The sequence below is a fragment of the Acinonyx jubatus genome, chromosome X (assembly GCF_027475565.1).
Source record: "Acinonyx jubatus isolate Ajub_Pintada_27869175 chromosome X, VMU_Ajub_asm_v1.0, whole genome shotgun sequence".
NCBI lineage: Eukaryota > Metazoa > Chordata > Mammalia > Carnivora > Felidae > Acinonyx > Acinonyx jubatus.
The window spans coordinates 38,853,943-38,878,979 of NC_069389.1; the positions used below are offsets into that span (position 1 = coordinate 38,853,943).

The following is a 25,037-nucleotide window of genomic DNA, read 5'->3' on the forward strand; positions in this document are numbered from 1 at the left end:
TGGTAAGAGAGAGGAATGAATCACAGGTAGTTTGGGTTTTCAAGTCTGGATCCTAGATGGTTTTAGTAATAATGCCAGCTAATAAGTGAAGTTTGGTACTTCATTGAGCACTAAGAAGAGTGCTTCCCAGACTGTACCTCAGTTATACCTCTCAGCATCCCACGGTCACCCAGTTGGTTAGAGCCAAGATTTAAGCCCATAGCTGTCTTGCGTAAAAGCCACTTGTATGTATCTGTGGCACGGGACTTCATTTGGGGGCGGTGGCAAGTTTGAGGAGCCGGTAAAATAGTTGCATAGAGCTGTTTGGCGGAAGCTGTAGGAAATGCAGAACTCCAGAGAGCGAAGTTAAAGCTGGCAGACTAGGGAGTCTTCTATCCAGCCGTTTGGTTTTTCCTTGAGAGAAAGAAAAGGGGAGGAGCTGGGGACAGAGCTTAGAGGAATACTTTCATTTAAGAAAAGCGGATAGGTGAACGAACTAAAGGCCAGGGGAGAGCATGGGGAATATATTGTTACGGAAATAGAGGGGGTCTTTTTCCACAGGCTCGTCGTTGCTGTAAAACTGTACCCACATCACTGCTTTGGTCCTCAAGCCTGGTATCGGTTTGTCCTGGCCTGTGAGCTGTACCAGTTAAGGAATGGTTCTCTCTTGGCATTCCTTTCCTCTGCCTGGAGTCGTTTTCTTCATCTCCTGTTTACTCCACCATCCATAGCACTTGGCCTTTTCTACCTTTGATATGCCCCAGTCACTTCTCTTGCTGCGCTCCCCGGTGACCAACTGATCCGAGCATGCAGAGGCACACACACGAGCTCATTCTTTCTTTAAAATCATTCCCTTTTGTACCTCAGATCCGACCCCCACTTACTTTGTCAGCTCTTGTTCCCACCGATGCCATCCGATGAGTGCTTGAATTTTCCATTTTATTTTTACTACTCTCTCATATTTTGAAGCCTCTAATCTGAACCGCAATGTTTACACCTCCCCCCTTTCTTCTCCTTGTTTGAATTCCCTTTTGGTAAACGATCCATTCCGTACACATTGAACGTGTGACTTGTAGGCTGTTGTAAAAGAAAAAAAGTATCTGCTCCATGTAACAAGTGGATTGGAGCTTAACTTCCTCCCTGAATTATTGTTTTTAGTTCTTAAATACTGTGAATCAACACTGTGACTTTTCTGTTCTAGGTCTTCATAGCTAAGTTGTAATCAAAAAGAATGTAAGCAAAACTTACCTTGTGCCTCCGCATCTCCTCACCCGTTGAGCTCTACCCAGTTCTTTTCGTGCCTTCATATTTGTTTGATATTTGTCGTGAACTGAGTTTGTGCTGTGGTATCGTGCTCAGGGAGAAAGGGATTTGATGACTTCTCAGGCCGCTTATAATAAATGGGGAAATAGTCAATACGTTCAAATACGTGATCTTTGCTTGTGAAGATACTGCTTAAAAAAATGAGGGAGCACAGAGCAAGGCACTTCTGAGAGAGGGGTACATTTAGGAAGGGCCTCACAGAAGTAGCAGGACTGCAGCTCCATGGTCCTTTATCCTAAACCCCTTCGGCCAAATGTAGCTCAGTATTCAGAATTCCTTGGGTTTAGAACAGTAATACAAGGCGCATGTGATCTATTTTGTCCTTCGAGTAGGGTCTGTGACGTTATCCTGAAACCAAACACATTAGTATTTCTGCAGTAAATCTTACGGTCACTCTGATGAGCTAAGTGAAAACTATTTTATAGCCTCAGGTCAAGTTTTGAGAGCAAATGAGTTTACGTAAAATTTATGAAAAATTGGCAGTAGTATAAGAGGTTGAAAGTGTGTTTGCACCAAGGGATTTAATAGTGGGAGAATGGTGCTATCTCCTGTTGTCACCTGCTAATTCCTTGATATCATTTTGAGAATGACTTACCTGTAGTTGCTTAAACAAGTCAGCGTTATTCTTGGTGGTTTTTTTTTTTTTCTTTGCACTTTCCAAGTTCCGGTTGGGTCCTTTAGAGTCCCCCAATTCCATAAAGTACTTTATCTGAGTAAGTCATATAGCAATCTCTTTCAATTTCTACATCCTAGCTGTTTAACTAAAATACTCTAATCTTCATACTCTGCTTCACATTCTCCCAAATACCTCCTACGTTGTTGGCATGGTCAAAAGACTGTTCATTATCTTGATTACTTCTTTCATTTCATAATGCAGTGAACTTGACTCGTAAAGTTAACAGCCTAACTCCTTAGAAAAATGGCAGTGGGGGCTCAGTATGTAACTCTCTCTTTTGATTTCCTTCAACTGTGTAAATGAACATAAACTTCTTTCCACATACCCCATACATCATAAGCAAACTTAGTTTCTCCTTCTTGAGACCAAACTTTTAAATGTCTTTTCGGGTCTGAGCCCTACTTCTTCATTCACATCAGCTGAAGAGTATGGATTTAAACTTTTGTTGCGAAAAATTTCAGGTAGACTTCACGTTGGCAACGGCTGCTAAAATCTTTTGAATGATGATCATATTTGCATATCAGATCAGTTGGCGGCAAGATGAAGCATAAAATGGAGCACAGAAGATTTAGAGGAATAAATGAGAATAGTCGCTGCAGTTCAGACAAGAGGAGAGACCAAGGTTTGAGGGTAAAATAGATGACACTTGGTGACGGACTGGGTGTGGAGGCGGGTGCTCCCGGGGCGTTGCCTTGGGCCGGGCAGCGGGACTTTCGTGCAGTTGATGAAGCTAGGGGTCAAGGAAGAAGAGAGGAACCTAGTTAGGTGTGGGTTGGGATTACCAGCTTGGTGGGCTTTAGACATGCAGAACGTCAGTTCCTCGCATGATGTTTTAGTGGGAGTCTCGGTCAGGTCACCAGATGGCTAGAGGGCTCTACTGCTTAGAGAAGGAGTCTGAGGTACACATTTATGGCTTTCAGCCAGCTGACGGGGACTCCCTCCTAAGGGGTACAAGTTAAATTTTCTGAACCATTAGCTATTTTTAACGTAGAATAGTGCCCACACAAAGAAATGAGAAAGACTGTAAACCTGAGGCCGCTTACCAATCGTTTCCTTTAATTCATGGAACTGTGACGAGCTTTCCAGTGTGATATCTTGTTCTTCCGTAAAATACATCATATTTGCTTATAACGCATTGCTGCGCATCCCCGCTCCTGAACTGGTTTCTACTTTTTCCTCCAACTTTTTATTTTGTAATTTTTAAAATCTGCCAAACAAGTTGAAAGAAGAGTACAGTGAATCCCTGATCTAACCTCATCTGGAGTCATCAGATAAGTTTTTGCTACATTCACTTAGCAGTCTCTGTATACACACGCATGGCACAGAGTTTTTTGGCTGAGCCATACGAAAAAGTAATTTGCAGACGTTATGATATGACCCCAAATGCTTCCATCTGCATCTTTTAAGAATAAGGATATTCTCGTGTAACCACAGTACTGTTCCAACATATTTAAGATGTGAAATTCAATAGTAATTAGCTAATAGTCTACATTCGATATTCTCCCAACTACCCAAAAATGTCTTTTTGTAGCTCTTAAATCTCCCCACCCCACCAGCCCCTATGCTGACACTGAATTCAGTATGCAGACATTGTGTCTTCGGTCTCTTTTAAATCTACAAGTCTTTTTATGTGATTTTTTTTTTTTTTTTTTTTTTTTTGAAGAGGACAGACTTTTGTGTTACACAGAGTTCCATGTTGTGAATTTGCTTTCTCATAATTTTATTTGGGTTGTACATTTTTGAGAACTATTGACAGCATTTACTTTTAGTAAACCCCTTTCCCACTCCAGTGTAAAACTATGTCATAGGTGTTCTCCTTGGTGGGTCTTGCATGAATGAGGTTTTACTAAATAGGTACTTTAACACCTAAAATCGAAGGTGGGGAGATTATTGCTGCTGTTTATCCATCTTCATCAGAATATACAGTTTTTACCCTTTGGTTTTAATTTTAAAACTGGTTGGGAGCTAAGAGAAACGTTCTTTGAAAATTCATAATTCCCATTTTTCTGATATTTGAGATACTTTGCCGTGGCCTGCATTTTCCCCCTGCATAGTGCTAAGGCTCTTTTTAACGTCACTTTCATAAGGCTCGTATATTCATTATGTTTCAGCATGGAAGTATTCCTTTTAACAGGACCCTTGAAAAGGAATCAAATGATAACGTAGCAAGTGAGCTCTGGAGCCGGTACTGATGAGATTTCCCTGTAGATGAACAGGCTTTCAGAGTAGTAGATTCTCTCAGATGCAGTTGAATGGTTTAATCTCAGTAGAGAAGGCCAGTTCCAACAAATACAGCTTAAATTGCTGCAATCATGTTAGGCTGTTAGCAGGTTAATGTAATGATAGCATGTTTCTGACACATTGGAAACTCTGGTTTCGCCACCTCCTACTAGTTAGTTCCCCTGAAACCGCTGTGATGATAAGTAGTTTAGTACATTTTCAGATGTCAAAAACAGAATGCCAGATACCCCGTTTTCCTCTGAAAAGTTCAATATTAGGAAGTCTTAGATTTGGGAGGAGCATATCAGGCAGTGTGCAAAGGAGTAGAAGGCTAATTTTCCCAATATACAGTCTCTTGTCAACCTCCCCGTAAATCTGCTAGGTGATTATACCTTCTAAAAATGTGAATAACTTATAAGCCAATACTTGAAAATAAATTTTCTAAAATTTCAATAGTACCAAGTCCATTAAAAACCACCCCCACAAACTTAAGTTCTTGCCATATCATTCTGTCATTCTTTTGACCACTTACAAAGCACTGTTTTTATATTTCTGTTTTCAAACGTACCATTTTATATGCACAATATTAATGCTTTATGTGCTTTCTCTGAGCCTTTTGTGTATATGTGATCATTATATGTTCGTTATTTGCCTTTCCTGTGTAATTTTCCAAAGTCTTAGATTCTGTGCTATTTAATACCTCAGGGAAATATTCCAGGCAGGGCAGCTCTGTGTAGTTGTTTGGAGTCCAACCAGCCTTCAAATCTCAGCTTCTCCATTTATTGGCGGTGGGGGGAATGGGCAAATTACCAAACCCTACTGGTCTTTGTTTCCTTTTCTGAACAATGGGAATAAGAATTTTGTCTTTCTAATATAACGTCCACAAGTATTATGTGGGTCTTAGCACAGAGTAAGCGCCCAGCAAATGGTAGCTGTAGTTACAGTTATTAATATCAGTGATAGAAACCCCCATCACCTTCCAGTTTTCAGGGTAATATTCATGGACCCAGCGCAGTGGTTCTCAAACGTGGGTAGTTTTGCCTCCCCCTGCCCCCTTCCTCAGGGAACATGAGGGCAATGTCCTGATTCGAATGGGATGGGTACTACGGGTATTTTGTGGGTAGAAGCTAGGGATACTGCTAAACATCCTACAGTGCACAGGACAGCCCCTCACAGCAAAGAATTATCCAGCCCAAAATGACAGTAATGCCCAGATTGAGAAATCCTGACCTAATGGGATCTCGACCAAATACTTGTAAATAATCTGTTTTGTGTTCTTTTTGGTATAATGATTGCACTTACGGTTGGCACTCATTGCACCGTTTTTTCAAATTAAATAACTTCGGTTTATTCATGATACAGTCATTTCAACACGGTTTAAGAATTTGACGTGTCAAATTTAAATATCACTAACTGCCAGGCACTAATGTAAGCACTTTATCTAACATATGTAATTGTCACAATAGCACTGTAAGTTAGGTGTCATCTTTTTGCAGGAAGGAAACTGACGCATGGAGGATAAGAAGTATGTGTGGAGCTGGGATTTGAACCCAGGCACTCTAGCTCTAGAATGTTCTCTTATCTGCTCTGCAGTTTTCTGTCTATGGTCTTACGGTAAACATGTAATTGGTGAAGTTGGTATCATACCAAGGCCTGTTGAAACATAATGCTACAACTTTTAGACATTGTTTCCCATCTCACTGCTTAAGAAGTAAGAGGGTTGCACTGGTTCTTACTTGCCTGATCATAAAAATCATCTGAGACTCTTACTAACTAGGTCTCTAGTCTCTGTTCTTAACAAGTAAATTCAGAGCTGTATGGGAAGAACCCTGGGGATCTCTTTCACAGTGGCCTAGATGAATCCTCTGATCAGGCAAGTCCCTAACTCCTAGACTAGATTAGATTGCTTAAAAGTAACAGTATTTTTGTTTCCCCCTTTCGTTTGCACATATTATGGATTATTACCTATCTATGTGATAGAAACTTCATCACAAGCACAGAGGTTTTGAGTACACGTTACAGCAAACTGTTCAGTATTAGCTCCCTTTTCCCTTTGATTCGCATTTTTAAATGGATAAATGAGGTGTAGTCCAACTCTTTGGTAATCGCCAGTTGGCCTGATAATTGGATAAGAGGGGCTAGCCATGAAGACCAGTCCATTGTGCATGTAGATCCTGGTGTCCTTGTCCTGGGGCTGGGTCTTCTAAAGCACCATTGTGTAAAACATTATGGTTGCTTTGTGAGAACACTGAATAAACAGAATCCAAAAACTCTAAAACTCTGCATCCTCCTGGTTAACATTTGCTTTCATGCTTGATTTTCCATCCAAGAGTTTAAAATTCTTAAGATACCCATTTTATCATTGACTGAGACCTTGATTTTCCGCCATGTGGTTGGTTCAAATGAAACTGTTCGATGTCTTCCTGACATTCAGACACTCACTGTTGTCCTAGAGGAGTGTTCCCCTGGAGTGACAGGTGGCAGGTATGCTTCAAAGGCTCACATGTTGGCTCAGTTTGCCTGCGTGGCTCTTTTCAGGAAGATTGGTCAAGGCGAGGCACCTCTTGGTGTACTTTAATTTTGTGCACCACCTACTTCTTAGTGGCTAAGATTGTTACCGTAAAGATTTAGAAAGTGTCACGCCAAGTTAACCCATCCATGTTTCATCTGACATTTGGGAACTTACTTTGGAAACTTGGTCAGGTTGCCCCCGGAATGTCTGAGTAGTTCCCAGTGTCGTCTTAACTTCAACGTTACGTAACGTCACCATGGCTTTGTTCCTTTATTTTCCTGTCCCCAGAAATCCCATCCCAAGATTAAAATCTTGTAAGAACAGTTATTTGTTCCCTAAATAATCCCCATACTAGCTTTGTTCATGGCATTCCCTCTGCCTAGAAGATCCTTTCCTCCCACCTCCCCTTGCTCACATTTAAATCGACAACTTCTTTATGGAAACTGCTGTGATTTCCCATCCCCCCTCAACTGAAGATGAGCTTCTCCTTCCTTCTAGCATTCGTGGCATACTTTTGTCTATTTATCTTTTGCCCAGTGTGTTGATTATGGTTATATTGTACGTTATCGTTTGTCCTTACATTTGTCTTGAGTTTTCTTATTCTGGTATTTCAAGTATATTTGTATTTCTAGGCCCTTTGTAACATGGTTCTCTAAAAGTCCATCCCTCTTGTGGGTCCATCTTTGTAGATGGCTTTTTGGGGTGGATTAGATTCTACTGTGTAACCTCAAATACAACAAGCCCTCACTCAGCCTCTTCCTTGTGGTTTTCTTCCAGGCTAGAGCTGTCTTTAATATCCCCTGCCTTTTTGTGTAGTCTTTCATCCAGACAGCTAAAAACAGGGCTTGGGTCCTGACACCAGACTGATCTTAAAAGTCAAAGAATTCCCTGCTTCTCTAGCTCCTGAAATCATTTCTGACCCTGTTCCTAAAATGCATGTGTTAAAAACAGCATCTTCTGTCTTCTACATTTTTACACTTTTTGCTAGTGATGTATTTCGCTTTTAACAAGTTGCATTCTTCATTGCTGTAAGATAAATTTATTAAAACTCATCAAAAGGGAAGTGAAGAGGAAACGACAACAGTGATTTTGTTTGATTGTTACTTTTTAGCTCTTCGATACACTCAAATGTTGTCTTCATATGAAATCAGAGTCTGTGATTAACCAAAGCAGAACAGGTGACTGTTAAGTCTTGAATATTAGATCTTTCTAGGAATCCTTTCCCCGAGTGTTTTTATTTTCTATGGATTTTTCCCTACCCTTCAGTTGAATCACATCCTTTCTCTAGGACCTGCTCATTGCTGTGGACTCCAGAAGAGCGTCTGTTTCTCTCAATTCTCCTTCTGTTTCAACTGCTACCTTTTGAAAATGGGAAGAAACAAAAACTTGGAAGGAAAAGACCTGAGGACAAGGGGGGGAAGCCACAATTTGGTGATTCGTTGTCAGATCGCATTAGTTGAATTGACGGTTTTCTAGTCTCCCAAAATAAAAATGCTGGAGCTGTGATTCCAGAAGCAGAATACTCATGGCTTAGTATTTACTCCTAATAACCCTAGCTCTAACCCTTCATTGTTTGCAGGAAAAAATACATACTAATCGCCTTTTTCTGGGTGAAACTACCCGATGAGCCATAAATTATAAACTGTAGTCTACCAAAGTGGTCTGTAGCATTGGAGGTTAAAGTTCATTCGCTGAGTAGAGTGGAGTAGTACTCCACAGAAGCCAGGCTGTGTGTTTGAAAAACAAAAACTTAAATTTGCTGAGCTTTTAAGAATCTCATCTTCAAAAGAGAAGAGGCGGGGAGCAGGCAGGTAGAAAGACAGGAAGAGAGACCAGCAAGAAGAAAGTACAGTGGGAGATAGCAGAGGCTGGAGGTTTTGTTTTTACAAACCATTTCAAAATAAGCTTTATGACATCACACAAATTTTGCTTCTCTGAACCCTCTGAACCCATTCGTAAGATGGAGATGTGCCTCTTGCACAGGGTTACGTGGCATAACATGTCTCAAGTCCCTAATACCATGCTTCCTGTTTCTTACGTTTTACTATTTATGTCCTTTATTGTATTATTACTTTTGTTTGTTCTCTCACACAAGAGCGTAGCGGAGTCTGCAAATCTTCTAAAGGTGTCGGCAAAGTTTTAGGCGTTACTTTCCTGTGAAAGAGGAGGCCCTGCTTGGAAAACTTGTTCAGTAAGCTCAGTGGCATCAGGGGCGAATTGTATGTGACACGGAGAGATTAAAAAGGGAGGAGCAGGTTCTGTTCAAGAGCTGGTGGCACAGTCTAGAATTACATGCCCTCTCTTTTTGCCCTGATCTGACTTTTTACTTGCTACCTCCCCTGACACCTCTTTGCCCCCCCTTCCACACACAGCTGCCCTACCTTTGACCTGCAACCAGAATCTAAAGCGTTACTTGGTTTCTACGTAAGTTAAACACAACAATTGCCGGAGCCAAACTAAGAGTGAAATTCTTTGAATGTGAAACTGAAAGGATCTGCCTTACAACTGTAAAGCTGCTGTTGTATAGTTGTTAAATAAATTAACACATATTTTTAGTCATCTTTTTTACCTTGGTTTGAATTTACATGGGTTCTGATGAGTAACAATGTTATGACCTTGTAACTTAGGAAATAGAAAGGAAATGTAAATTAAGAGAAATTAAATATGCTATTATGATACTTTAAATTTCACTTAAGTAATCATGTTTATTGAGCACCTACTATATGCCAGGCACTGTCCTAGGCAGTGAATAAAATAGGCAGGAACTTTGCTTTCAAACAGTACTCAGTTGCTAAACCCATTTCCTTTTCTTTAGGGCATTTTCATTGTCTCTGAATTTGAGAGCTGAAAAGTACCTTAGAGATCTTCTAGTCCAGCCTCTTTCAAATGGAGAACCTGAGCCAGTAATTCACAGGAGAGTTAAGAGAATTTAGCAGACAATTCCAAGTAATGACAGCAAACTGTAGGGAAACCAGCACAAATTGAGGATTCACTGTATCGTTAGTATCATGAGTGTAGAAAAGCTATAAATTACTACAAGAAGAGTTCACTCGTGGTAGTGTAAATGAAAGATTCCACTATATTATCCTCAAGTTAAAATCAAGTAATGTCTTTTTTTCTTCTTTAGCACTGTAGAGAAACCAATTTTGTATCGTGTAGTGCCTAAATCTATAAATGGTTTTCTGTGTATAGACTCAGAAGTTTCAGAAGCAGTTACGCAGACGATGCTGTTTACGAGTGTTCAGGTAGTAGTGATAGAAATAATGTGTCTTCCTGCCTTAATAGAATCATAGCAGTTCATATCTGGAATTTATACCCCTTAGGTCAAGGGTGAGGACATTGACTCCCAAAGAGGTTAATTGACTTGCCCAAATAAGAGCCAAAACTAGCAACTTCTATTTAAGCAAGGAGTCGGGGTTGTTTTTGTTTTTTGTTTTGTTTTGTTTTTGTTTTTGTTTTTTATATTAAGGTCACTATATTTTGATATTCAGATATCCATTTTCATCTTTAAATGATCTAATATTGTCATCAGACTTGCTGAGCGTTGGCCGTATTTTTTTTTTTAATTAAGACACTGTCTGAGAAATTGACAAAAGATAAAGTCACAGATATTACAACCTGGTCTCTTGGCATTTCTATATTTCTCGTAGTTCATCTCTTATGCTAAAAACATCCAGTCTTCTGTTGCTGGTCATAAATAATTTTTCCCCCATAATAGGTATTGTCTTCTGAGAACTCTGAAGCAATGTCAGACGTTGAGGGAAGCTCTCATTGCTGCAGGAAAAGAGATTATATGGCATGGGCGGACAAAAGAAGAGCCTGCGCATTACTGTAGCATTTGTGAGGTAAGTAACCGTTGTTATCCACAGTTGTTTTGTAAAGCCTCTTACCTCTCTACTTTCGGTTTCTCTCCAGTGACTCTTCTTTAAAATGTACGTATACCCATTATGTCCTGCAGCTTACTGAATTTGACATTGTGTTCAATCTTGTTATTTTATAAAGCCTCTTACCTCCTTACTTTTTTGGATTCTCTTTAGTTACTTTTATTTGAAATGTGTTTATGCTCTTCTGTCCTGCAGCTTCCTGCAATTGACATTGTGTTCAGGTTTGTTATTTTCTTGTTACTTAGCTATTTCATTAAAATTGAATCTCAGGACATACTGTTTCAGTAACAATGAATTAATTCTAAAAGTAATCCACAGTGTCCTCTGTCTGAGGGATATTTTAACAAATGATGATCATCAAGAAGTTTAGTCTTGAGATTTTAAACTGGGAATAATCCAGATGTATGCAGAAGACAGGAAAGTGGATGTAGCTTGGTACAGCTCCGGGCAGATCACTGTTCGCTCTAGTGTAATTCATAAGACATTGGTCAATCTCCTGTGGCCAAGGCTGGCAAGAGAAGCAGAAACCGATATTAATGTGGTACCTGTTCCGAAGGAGCTTACATTCTACTCGGAGAAGACCAATTATAAACAACTAATTGTACATGAGCCTGTGGTGAATGTGAGGTTGGTCTTACTGACTTACGAGAACACTGAAGGGGAGGGTGACCTAATTTTCCCTCCTGGTATCGGTATAAGAGTTCACAGAAGTATTAAAGTTTGAGTCCATCCTTCAAGGATGAGTGAGTATGACTTCGGTGGGCTAAAAAATGGTGAGAATTAGAGGTAGAGTGAATGTTATTATGAGGCACGACTTGGGAAATGGAATGGCTTATTCAGAAAAGGGTTAAGTCATCCAGTGTGGCTGGCACACAGGCAATGCAAATTCTACTTACAAGTCTAGGTGGTAGGAAGCTTTGCTGAGCATCAGCAACGGTGGGTATGTGTTTGAAAGAGAAATGTGATTGGAGAGAATGGAGATAGGAAGCTATGTTACAGGGGTCTTAATTAAGAGTTGTTATCCTAAGGCCTTCCCTAGATTGTAGTGCGAATATTAAAGAAGGAGAGGAATTCAAAAATATTTAGAGAGTAAAATCCACAAGACAACTCATCAAATGGCAGAAGTGAGGGACAGGTTGAAGAATGCTCACAAATTTTCTAGTTCGGATCATGAGGTTCACGTTGTCGTTCATTGATAGTAATGATAAAATGGTGGGTGAATACTGAGATTTTAGTGAACACACTGTTCAAAGAAGACATGAGGTCATGAGAGTATTCTCATTGAATAAATTCATTGAATTTGATTGTATAAATTCAAGGATTTGCCAAAGCCAAGGATATTAGTGATCCATTTCAGACCTTGAAATTCTGTATGCTGACACGTTTTATTTGAAATGGTTGAATCCATCATCTACTCTGATGTTGTATAACTGGCCAAAGTTAAATCTTTGGGAGATCATGGGCACCCGGGTGGCTCAGTTAAGCATCCGGCTCTTGATTTCGGCTCAGGTTCTGATCTCAGAGTCATGAGTTTGAGCCCCACATCAGGCTGTGCACTGGGCGTGGAGCCTGCTTAAGAGTCTCAATCTTCCCCTCCCTCTACTTCTCTCCCACTCGCTTGCTCATGCTCTCTCTCAAAAGTCTTTGGGAGATCAGATAGGTGTGTTATGCCTCAAAAAAAAAAAAGTGTATAAGCTTTTCAGAATTTGAGAATGACTCCTATCCCTAACTGTTCTTTCTTATCCCCCCTGAACCTTAGCAATTCATCAGTCTTTCTGTAAAAGGTAGAGGTTATTATTTCTAAAATCATCCGATACTCATGAGCACACTTTTTGCTTGTACTCCTGTTCCCTCACATGAGGCTTATAACTGAATACTCACCTTCACTGACCTCTTCAGTTTCCTCATCTGTAAAATCAGATTATATGTATTCACCACGTAGGTTTTGAGGTTTGTGTGAGCACTGTGGTATGTTCTGGGGGTACAAAAGTGAGTAAAGCATAGTCTTCATCTGAGGAGCTCAGTCTGTGGGAGAAGACAGTACTCCGTGATGAGTACCGACAAGTAAATGGAAAATAACAATCACTTTCTTCTGGTTGTATGCCAGTCTTTTGGATTCAAAAACAAAAATAGGCTGACCTTGATCAGCCTTTGAACTAGGCTTTTGCCAGTGGTTGTAACGAGTGTGTCATTCTCTGAGATCGTGCCCCTACATGTGCCGTGCCACCCATGTCTTTGGGTTTGGTACAGAATATACCTGACTCTCTTAAAGATTCTCAGACATGACCATGTTTGTCTTAGTACCTACTCTTTTTTTTATTTAATGTTTATTTACTTTTGAGAGAGAAAGAGAGTGCGAGCAGGGGAAGGGCAGAGAGAGAGAGACAGAGAATCCAAAGCAGGCTCAGGCTCTGAGCTGTCAGCACAGAGCCCACTGCAGGTCTCCAACCCACAGACCGCGAGATCATGACCTGAGCCGAAGTTGGGTGCTTAACCGACTGAGCCACCCAGGCGCCCCTTAGTACCTACTCTTAACCAGAGATAACTGTCCACAATTCCACGTAAAGCAGAATTCTGTGGTTATACCAAAACAGTACAATAAATAAATACCATGATCTCCACTGAATGCTTTTTCTCTTGCATAAAAATAGGTGGAGGTTTTTGATCTGCTCTTTGTCACTAATGAGAGCAATTCTCGAAAGACCTACATAGTGCATTGCCAAGATTGTGCACGAAAAACCAGCGGAAACCTGGAAAATTTTGTGGTGCTAGAACAGTATAAAATGGAGGACCTGATGCAAGTCTATGACCAATTTACATTAGTAAGTGAAATGAACATGTGAGTACATACTTAGCTGGATAGGGAAGCGGCAGTGTTTGTTCTGCCACCTGAAAAGTAGGAGGTAATGGAATATTTAAATTTTCCTTTCGCTTGTTGGATACTGCATGAGGAAACAGTCATATCATTCCTTCCAAGTATTTGTTCCTATGAACTTGGCGTATTTCATTTTCACTTTTCTTCCTGGGTGAGTCCAAGGCTGAATAATGTCACAGTAATGACATTTTAAAATCTTTCTGTGCTCTTAGAACACTGTCATAGCCTTTGTGTCATTCGATTTCAGTTGATAAAATGTGTACATGGGTTATTAGTGTCCACAAAATGAATCCGTAAGTGTGGTCTTAAATAGACTTCGGCTTTTACAGCTAATTATATTTATTTAAAGTTTTGTCGTTACCAGAACTATTAACCTCCCGGGAATATTTGATGGGGCTTAACTTCCTGGTATGTTACATAACCTTATGAAATTCAAGTATACTTACAAGTTTTACACAGTTTTTAATGTTAACCAGCAGATGCTTAGGGGGAAGCTTTTTACTCTAGCGTATCAATAGTTTCATGAATAGAAACACATATAATTTACGAATTGTTGACTTCCTCCAGTACTTTTCTCTTACATATGTGATCAGAAACTGAATTACTGAAATGTAGCTCCCGTTTTCACTTACATGGTCTTCAAGATCGCTTGAAGAAGAAGACAATGCTCTGGAATTATGTTCAGCAAAATATATGATCTCGTTGAGATAGGTTCTGAAGCGAGCCACTGATGAAATTATAATCCGTGAAATCATTTTCCACAAGCCTTTTTTGTTTTGTTTGTTTGGAAGCAGTCTAAAATACGGGCATCCTAATAACTTATCCTAAGAGGTTTTGACTGATTGGCGAAGTACAGAAAAAGGTGGGTGCGCTGAGTAGAGCAGTGGTCTTAGACCCTTAGGAAAATTGCCCAGGTGGGAGAAAGGTAAGGGAAGTTACTCCTTGACATTGTGTAGCAGGCCCTTGAACTTTCTTCAGAACCCTTACTTCGCCTACCTTCAGAGACCGACTGTGCCTGTAGCCTTGAGCTAGGGAACACCGTTGACAGTGCGAATACCAAAGTAACGTCCCTTTTATTTGCAGGCTCCTCCATTACCATCCTCCTCATCTTGATAGTGTTCCATGGACGTTAAATGAGACCTTTTCTGCTATTCAGGAAGTAACTCAGTTCTGCACCACTGGTTTTTGTAGCTATCTCGTAAGGCTGCTGGCTGAAAACTGTGTCTATGCAACCTTCCCAGTGCGGAGTGTCACCCAACTGGACAGGGGAGAGCACTGCTCTTACTCCGGGACTCTCCTGAAGCTGATCAGCTATACTTCAGAGAAAAAAGAATAATAAATTCCATGTTTTGTATATATCTGACAAAACTGGCAAAATCATACAGACTACTGACTTGAAAACGACCTCTTTTATATTTCTCTATTTCTGGGCTGACGAATTGGTTTTCATCTATCTTTTCCCCTTCAGAATTTTCCTTGGAAAAAAAAAAAAAAAACAACTAGCCTAGCTGGTCATTTCTTTGTAAGGTAGTTAGCAATTTTAAGTCTTTCTTTGGTCAACTTTTTTTTAATGTGAAAAGTTAGGTAAGGAACTTTTTTACTGCTTTTATGTTTTTTCTGTCTTGTTTTGAAACCATGACGGTTATTACACTTTTGGTTCCTAAATAAAAATGTTTAAAAAATTAACAGCCAAGTCACAAAGATAATGGATTGCACATAGACTAAGGAATAAACTTCAGATTTGTGATTTTTGTTTCTAATCTTGATGTAAATTTACACTATTTATAAATACATATTTATTGCTTGAAAATATTTGTGAATGGAATGCTGTTATTTTTTCCAGATTTACCTGCCATTGAAATTTTAAGGAGTTCTGTAATTTCAAACACTACTCCTATTACATTTTCTATGTGTAAATAAAACTGCTTAGCATTGTACAGAAACTTTTATTAAAATTGTTTAATGTTTAAAGAGTTTTCTATTGTTTGAGTTTTAAAAAGACTTTATGTACAGTGCCCAGTTTTTGTTCATTTTTCAAATCTGATTATATATATTTTATATATACTTCTGTATGTATATATAATATATATAGAAATCTGGATATATATGTATAAAGATTTAGAACTTAAATTTTTCTCGTTTTAAGTTTCACATCTATGGTAGATTTTTGAGGTGTCTACTGTAAAGTATTGCTTACAAAAGTATGATTATTTTTAAAGAAATATATATGGTATGTATCTTCAAGACCCAAAATGTCAGACTGGTTTATTGTGAAGTTGCAAATTACTGCAATGACAGACCAATAAACACTTGTGGCCAAAACATAGTATAATAGTAGAAAACAAATAGTGATTGAACTTCAGATTTTAAAGGGAATGTGACGTGGGCTTGATAAATCTTGTACATCACTAAGCAGAGTTTTATATGGAAAAAAGGTTCAGATAAGGGCTCTATTTTAGAATGCAAATAAATTAAAAGAGACTTATTTTTTAATGTTAGGCAGTTTTAAATTTCATGCTTTCCTGCTTGCATGACATGATTGGGGTGGTGGGGGGAGAGTCTACAAATCCACATCACTGGTAAAAATATAGCCAGCTATATTACCATCAACAGGTCCCTTCTAATGGACAACAGTAGGATTTCGTTTTATAACAATGGCACCTTGCATTGGGCACATACTCTCTTTTTATCAGATTTTTCCGGGAAGCTTTGGTGAAGAAGCATAGAGAATGCTATAAATGAAGTTCTATTTATGACTAAAGAGAATTTATAATCCTATCTGGGGAAATGCCGTGCTGATTGCATTAATCAAGTATTCTTGTTCAGATAGTTTTGGAGTACGTTGTCCTCCTGGAAACAGTTCGAAGGCTTGAAAGCATGGAGATATTTTATTTAATTAGCTAATTTAGTAAATATTGAATATCTACTAGCAGCAATCATCTCTTATTTATAATTTCAGAAGGAAATACTTACAAATCTATTTTAGTTAAGGAGCAAGAGTGCTTGTCTAAGTGCTGCTTAGGATGTGTAACCACTAATATTTTTGAAGTAACTCAAGGCAGACATTTCTGTAAATAAAAGTTGTAAGCCACTATCCAGAAGCAAAGGTTCTAAGAATGCTAAAGCTCTGCCCTAAATGCTACTTAAACAGTTCTAGTTTATCTTGCTGACACGGTGTCTTATTTTCTCTGGTTTTATCAAGATACTTTATTGCCGAGATGAATATACGTTGTCTGACATTTAGGAATACTTTAGTGCTGTTTCATCGATACACACGTGGAAGTTCTATGTCAAAAATAACACTTGCCCAGCTTAGTCCTTAGTCTTTGAATGGGTAAGAGCATAGGAGAGAGAAATCAAATGTATCGTTACTCTGAAGTATAAACTAGATAGACAAAGTCTTGTGTAAACTGCTGTCTTTTCATCAATTGAATATCCTTTATTATAATTTATATTTTTCATATTTCAGAAGAAATAGAGGAATTTTTTTTCTTGTTACTGCTCTTTGTATAGGTAAATCCCGTTAAAAGCACACTTTATCCAGATGCCTTAATAATGAAATAAGTTTGCATCGTAATGCACACACATTGTTTAGAGAAAGAAGCTAACTACAAAATGTACAAAGAAGCAGATGTTGACCCAGATAGTGGGAACTGAATCATATTCTCTCACTGTCACCAGTTAAATAGGAAATCGTACAGCATCGGTAGAGCAGTTCAACTTGCTTTACCTATTTATATGTTAAATCAATTAAAAATTGGCTTCTTCACTTGGAAATAAAAGCTCAGGTTTTAAAAGTAGTAAATTAACAGAACCTTCACATTTTCAACTGAAATGTAAGATCGCATGATGCTATGAGTTTAGCTTAAACGAAGTGTCTGCTTCTCAGAACCCAGTCGTTAAATCTTTATTGTCGTGTATATTTTCATTTAGTATTACTCACTTAGCATCTCCTAAAAAGCAAACCTAAGATGTAATCCCCGTCCTCTGCCCTCCACACACACATCTATATGGGAGACGCACGTAATCTATCAGGCAAACCCTAGAACAGGTGACAAGAAGGGTAATATTGGGGCCTGCATTTCAGTGCGGTGTACATCATCACACCCTCCTGAGCCAAGAGGGTTTGGGAGCTTTGGCTAAGGACTGGGAGGAGTGCTAACAGACAACTGCAAAGGGCAGGAAAGCTCCGAGATGTTGCAAAGCTGCCTCTGCCATGAGAGGTGTTGACACTTTGCCCTGTAGTTAATACGGGACCGTCCATGAGATTTAAACAAAAAAACAGCACTGGATTTGCTGTCGTCTTCCTACCTGCTTTAACACACTCCCTCTAATCCTGTACATTGCTGCCGGAGGGAGATCTCCAAAGCAGAGAAATCCAAGGAAGAGAGGATTTGGACTTGAACTTGGGATGTTGTAAGGTTGGGAATAAGAGCACAGATGGGGAAGACCAAAAGTAAATAGGAAATCACCGAAGGGTGGTTCTAGAGGCAGAAGATCATGAACTACTTGTAGGGCATCTAAGTAGTTGGAATTAGGAGAGGCCTGGACTGGAACCGTAGAACCAGAAGAGAGAAGATTACCCAGGAACTGGTGAGGAGAGGTAGACCAGATACCCGCCAAGGAATGTCAGCGTACGAGAGAACAGGGGATTGCAAAGGAGGAGAAAGCCAAACCGCCCGAGCGGTGGTAGACAAACTGGAGCTTTTGAAAAATAACCACACCATACTGCAAAGATGAGAGTGAAAGGGATTTTTTCTGGGTCGGCACAAGATGGTTGGCGACACTTGGCCAGAGCACCCTCAGTGGAGCAAGCACCTAAATTGCCGTGGATGGAAGAAGGTATTGAATCTGGAGGTTGATGGACTTGTCCGTTTGGTCTTTCCAGGAGCCCTCAGTTTGAGATTATATTGGTCTCTGGTGAACAGCAAACAGATCACCGATTTTACATATTTTGTCTCATTGTCCTGGAGTGCTTTGCACAGTCATAGCGTTGTACATGTATATCGTGAAGCAACCCGTGTAGTGTTTTGTTTTTGAAAGGAAGACCTATTTTTTTAGTTGAATGGGGAAATAAGGATGGTATTTCGTTTAATTTTTTTTTCAATGTTTATTTCGAGACAGCAAGGGAGAGGCAGACAGAAGGAGAAAGAGAGTCCCAGGCAGCATCCAACACGGGGCTCAAGCTCACGAACTGGGAGATCCTGACCTGAGCTGAAACCAAGAGTCAGGTGCTTACCCGACTGAACCACCCAGGGACCCCAAGGAGGGTAATTTTTTAGCGTGGCCTACAGATGCCTATCATTTACCGACTACTTGTGTATTCGTTTTAGTCCTCACGGTGACCCTCTGAGTTAGGTACTCTTGTATCCCCATCTTACAGATAAGTAAACTGAGAGCTCCCATAACTTTCCCCAAGGTTTGTGGTCATTAAGTGTTCCAACTGTGGTAGTGATCCGACTCCAGAGAAGTGCTCGCTATTTATTCTACCTCCCACTGCAGAGAACTAGGAATCGCTGAGCACTTACTCTGTAGTCATACTTGAAAGAGACTTTTCATTTTGAGTATTTAACAAGAGAAAGATGTCTTTAAATGTGGTAACCTGTAATCGGGCCAACCATTTCTTTTGTAGTCCAAACCAGAATGCTTTTGAGATCAAAAAGGGGCACAATTGCTAACTCTTGGGACAGGGCAGTAGCCATAAATTAGGCTCCCCTGGCAAGCTGGGATGTATGGCCTAGTGTTTAAGCCGGTCTTCAGAAGAAGCATTTGGGAGTAGTCTTCCCAACGTCCTACTCCTAGATTTTTGCACTCTTAGAAAGGAAGCATGGATTTATGCTGCACTAGGACCCACAGTGGTGGTTGCAAAAGACGACACGTTATCAGGGAGAAGATACAAGCAATGGATTTTAGGAAATGGAAATGATAGAGGAAAGGGACGGTCCCGTTAAGTCTTAGTGATGTCTACTGAATGGTTCCATCCTAAAGTCAAATAATGGCACTTCAGGAAACTGTGACAAGAAAATGTATAAATAGAATATTTTCGGTATAATGATGAGTAGGCATTTTTTCTATACACGATCTACCACTTACCAGTCTATTTTAGGTGAGAATCTGATTTAACATATCCAACACATGATTTTCAAGTGTGCCAACCTCAGATTAAAGGTATGGTTGGCACAAGGTAATAACCTGAACCACACGTACTCCCCCAAATGTGCAAATACAACATCTGTTGAGTGTAAGGGGAGAGAAAGGAGGAGGAAGCAAACACTGATTTTGTAGGCGTATGTAGTTAATTGTAGCTAAGCATTCTTTAAGCGCTCCACGTTGTGTGGAATAATAATTTGGCAGAGTGAAAAGTAGCGGAGAATGTTATCTTTAGAAAACTTGATATATGTGATCTAAATGTCATTATCTTTCATTAAATGTATTCGGATGCAAATTTTGAGATGTGTGCACATGGAAAGGATTCTATGTCTAATAAATGGAAGTCAGTACTCAACTCTATGATCAACAAGATTTTCTGGGTTAAGGTACTGAAAATAATTGGTGGGGGGGGGGGAAGTTCAAAAAGATATGCAATTCTGATGCATCAGAAATTTCAGTAAAAAGGAAAAACTAGGAAGTGCCAAAGATTGGGCAATACACGTGTCTACAAAACCTGGGTAGCTTTTTGTCTTTAGGTTTATTTATTTATTTTGAGACAGCTTGAGTAGGGGGAGGGGCAGGGGCGGGCGGAATCTCGAGCAGGCTCCACACCATCAGCGCAGAGCCCAACGCAGGGCTCGAACTCAACGATCTGTGAGATTATGACCTGAGCTGAAACCAAGAGTGGGACTGAGCCACCCAGGCACCCCAAACCTGGGTAGTTTTTAAATCTTGATCAACCTACAAATTATCCTGCCATAAATCATTCTAAATCAGATGGGGCTTGTAGTCCATGAATTAGAATTCCTCTGTAAGACTCGGTTCCTCCAGATAAGGCCGGTCTCCTCAAAAGTTTCACGAGTAAGAACCCAAGGAGCTGTGTGTGAGCAGTGGGTAATCTGCTAGTTAACACTGAAGTGCGATGCTGGAACTTTTAGGCTTGCTTCAGGGTCCATCTAGCCCCCTCCCTCCCTCCCTCCCTCCCTTTATTTCGACTTAACTTTATTTTCAAACTCTATAGCATTTACATAGTCTTGTTCCCATCCCTTTAAGCACCTTCAAATTGTCTCCACTCACCACCTGTAGGTAACCATTCTTAATTCATCAGCTCCTATCTTCTGTGTTTCTTTTCCCAGAAGTAAATAAATTGGTATGTAGAGTCTTACCTCCCTTCTTGTATACCCAAGATGTAGCAGGATGTGTACATATTTTGGCACCTTGACTTTTCTCCACTGAATATATCTTAAAAATCATTATCAATTCATGGGGATCCATTGTTTGTATGTATCATCTCCCAACGATGGGATATTTGGGGAGTGTTTCCAATCTTTTGCTATTTCAAATAATGTCTCAATGACTATGCATATGTGGTTTTGTATTTGTGGAGGTATGTATCTTCAGAGTAAAATGGTAGATTACTGAGCCACAAGTTAAGTGCATATAGTCTTGCTTGATGTTGCCCTCCATAGCTCTTCTGTGTTGCACTCACCCTGGAAATGCACGAACAAGACTATTTCTCCTACGGCCTTGCCAACAGACTGTATTGTGGAGCATTTGGAAGTTTTGCAAATACAGTAGGTGAAAATGGAATCGTGGCAGAGTTAATTTGCATTTCTTTAATGACTAAGGTTGAGCAATTTTCCATATATTTAAGGGCTATTTGCCTAGTTTTAAAAACCTGATTTTTTTTTTTTTTTTTTTTGAGATATGGTTATTACCTACAGTAAGGTGAACAGATCTTGAATGTACAGTTTGGTGAGTTTTGGCAAACGTGTCCATTATACCCCAGTCAAGAATAACGCACTGTCGTTACCCTAGAAAGTTCTCTTGTGTCCTTTTCCATTCCGTCCTCTTCCTCCCTTGCTGCTGTCCCGGACCCCGGGCAACCACTTTTCTGATTTCTATCCCCATAGATGAATTTTACTGTCTTTAAACCATAAAAATGGAAGTGTGCAAGAGGTATTTTTTTATTTGACTTGTTTCACTGAACATGTCTTTGAAATCCATCCGTGTTGACGAGTGTATCAGTAGTTCCTTCTTTTTTATTGTTGAGTGGCATTTTATTGTATGAATGTAACAGTGTGTTTAACCATTCTGCTGATCGGCATTTGGGTTGTTTCCACGTCCTCAGAGACACTCATTGTTGCTAGTTTTCAAAAGTTCAGCTGCTCTAGTTGGCGTGTGGTATCTGATTGCAGTTATAATTTGCATTTCTGTGATGACCAATGTTGAGTGTCTTTGCATGTGTATAGTGACCATCCGTATCTCTGTTATGAAGAGATAAGATTTTGCTCTTTTTAATTGGGGTTGTCTTTTCGTTATTGATTCGTGGAGGTTTCCTTGTGTGATCTGCTTACAAGGCATTGGTCAGATATTCGTACTACAAATATTTTTCCCAACCTGTGATTTGCCTTTTCAATTTTCTTAACGGTGTCTTGATGAGTAGACGTTCTGAATTTTGATAGAGTCCGAGTGTACCAATTTTTGTATGTTTAGTGTTTTCTGTGTGCTGTCTGGGAAATCTTTGCCCAACCTTGGTCTCAAAGACACTCCTATGTTTTCTACTAGGCATAGGGGCCTTGTAGTTTTACATTTAGGTCTGTAAATCGTCTCGACTTAGTGTTTGTGTTCTCTGAAGTCTTTCAGTCAGGGAGTGTACATTTTCCAATTTTGTTATTCTTTCTCCAAGTGGATTTGGCTATTCTAGATCTTTGGCATTTCTAGATGAATTGTAGAATTAGCTTGCCATTTGCTACCAGAAAGCCCTGTTGGAATTTTGACTGAGATTACCTTGAATCCGGAGATCAATTTGTGGAGAGTTGACATCTTGGTAGTACTGAGCTTTCTGGCCCATGAGAAAGGCCTATTTCGCCATTGATTCAGATCTGTATTTTCTCTCACTGTTTTGTAGTTTTTGGTAAACAGGCCTTCACAGCCCTAAGTATTTGATATGTTTGATGCTATTGTGCATTGTATATTTTAAAAATTTTAAGGTCTAAATTTTTTGTGTGGCTAGCATGGTTGTGTCCTGCCTAACTTGCTAGGCTCATTTATTAGTTCTAGTAGCTTTGTGTAGATTCCTTGGGATTTTCCGCGTAAATAATTTATGTGATCTGTGAATAAAGACAGTTTTACTGCTTCCTTCCCAACGGCTACCCATGCCTTGTTTTTTTTCTTTTTCTATCCTTTTTGCACTGGCTTGAACCTCCAGTACAATTGAAGTGGTCAGAACAGATGCCTGTTCCCAGTTTTAGGAGAAAGTCGGTATGATGTTAACTGAAGGTTTTTCATAGATGGATGGATGTTCCTGTCCCTTTCTGTTACTAGTTTGCTGAAATTTTCAAAATCAGGGATGTATGTTGAATCTTACACTCCTGAGATAAAGCCCACTGGTTCATGAGGTTGGATTACCTTATGTATGGTGGGATTATACGTTGTTGCCAAAAGGTTGCCGAGAATTTTTGCATCTGTGTTCATGAGGTCTTATTATCAGAGTAATATTGGCCTCAGAGAATGGGTTGGGAAGTATTCTCTGTCTTCAGTTTTCTCAAAGAGTTTGTGTCGAATTGGTATTATTTCTTCCTAAAAATGTGTGATGGAATTCATCAATAAGGCCACGTGGGCCTGGAAGTTTTGGGGTTTTTTGGGGAAAGTTTTTAGCTACACAATCAATTTCTTTAATATATATAGGCTGCTCAGATGATCTATTTTGTCTGGAGCGAGCTTTGGTAGTTTGTATCTTTCAAGTCATTTATCCTTTTAGCATTTGTGAAACCTGTAGTTCTGTGTTATTCCTGATATTAGTGAATTGGGTCTCCCCACCCTTATCGCTCTGGCTAAAGGTTTACAAATATTTTTGATCTTCTCAAATAGCCAGTTTGTGATTTCATTGATGTTCCCTATTGTATTTCTGGTTTTTGCCATTGATTTTCTCTCTCATCTTTATTATTTTTCTTCCTTCTGCTTCCTTCGGGCTTCTTTAGCTGCTTTCCTTCTCGTTTCTTTAGGTGGAAGCCGAGGTCATTGATTTGAGACATTTTCTAGTATAGGCATTTAGTCCTATAAATTTCCATCCAGTGGATGCTTTTGCTATGTGTGTAGGCCCGCCCCCCCCCCCCCCCCCCAAAGACCAGCCTCAGGCTTGCTGATTCACTATCAAGAGTCACAGGGCTTAGAAACTGTTTTATGCATGGTTACAGTTTATTATAGTGAAAGGTACAGATGAAAATCAGCAAAGAGAAAAGGCACATAGGGAGAAGTATAGGGGGAAACCAGGCTCAAGCTTCCAGGTGTCCCCTCCCAGTGGAGTTTCACGAGACATGCTGAATTCTTTGGGCAACAATACGTGACGGCGAAGTATTGCCAACCAGGTCGGCTCCAGGATTTTTATTGGGAGTTAGCACCTGCATGAGCAACCTCAGCTAGTCAAGACTCCAGACCTCTCAGAGCAAATGCAGGTGTTCACTATAAATCACATCAGCAGCATAAACTATCTGGTCAAAGTGGAACAGAATGGCCAAAGAACTCAGACATACAAAAATACTCGTAACAAGACAGAACATTCCAAGGCGCAGTTTTTAATTCCCAGGAAGTAGCCAAGAGGTTTTTCTTGGTAATGTGCGGGATTTGATCAACCCAGGCCTACTGACTTAACCTTTTCCTGTATAAGGTGCCTTCGATACACTTGGATAGAATATATTTTCATCTTCATTCATTTCAAAATACTTTCCGATTTCCCCTTTGGTTTCTTCTTTCATACAGGGTTTTGTTTTTGTTTTTTTTTGTTTTTTTTGGTTTTTTTAAGTGTATTCTTCCCACTGTTTGGAGCTTTTCAAGATATTTTTCTTGTTAGTTTCTAATTTAATTCCATTGTAACCAGAGACTATATTGTGTGTGTCTTGAATCCTTTTAACCTTACTGAGTCTGTTTTAGGGTCAGGACTGTGGCCCTTGGTAAATGAGTTACGTGTGCTTGAAGAGAATGTGTACTCTGCCATCGAATGGAATGTTCTGTGACAGGACAAGTGTTATTCGAGTCTATTTCTATACTGACTTTCTCTCTGGTGGTTCTATCCATTACCGAGAGAGTGGTGCTCATCTCTACAACCAAAATTGTGGATCTGTCTGTTTTTCCGTGTATTTCTCTCGGATTTTACTTCACGTGTTCTGATGAATTGACCCCTTTATTATAATGAGATGACTTTCTTCATTCCTGGTAATATTCTTTGTTCGGCAATCTATTTTGATATTAATGTAACCACTCCAGCTTTTTTTTTTTTTTTGAGAGAGAGAAAGCATGAATGGAGGAGGGGCAGAGAGGGAGGGGGAGAGAGAATCCCAAGCAGGCTCCCCACTCTTAGCATGGAGCCCAGTGCAGGGCTCAAACTCACCAACCATGAGATCATGACCTGAGCCGAAG

The 25,037-nt window shown here is 39.7% G+C and overlaps 1 protein-coding gene across 5 annotated transcripts in view; it reads left to right on the forward strand.

The window, feature by feature from the left end:
- KDM6A (lysine demethylase 6A) overlaps positions 1-15,440 on the forward strand; it is a 204,722-nt gene extending 189,282 nt beyond the window's left edge. For all 5 annotated transcript variants that reach the window (XM_027054049.2, XM_027054051.2, XM_027054050.2 and 2 more), the window contains 3 exons: positions 10,429-10,555; positions 13,246-13,416; positions 14,553-15,440. In XM_027054049.2, the coding sequence (XP_026909850.1) occupies positions 10,429-10,555; positions 13,246-13,416; positions 14,553-14,582 (328 nt within the window). In that variant the 3' untranslated portion in view covers positions 14,583-15,440. The remainder of the gene's footprint in view (positions 1-10,428; positions 10,556-13,245; positions 13,417-14,552) is intronic.
- The last annotated feature ends 9,597 nt before the right edge of the window (positions 15,441-25,037 follow it).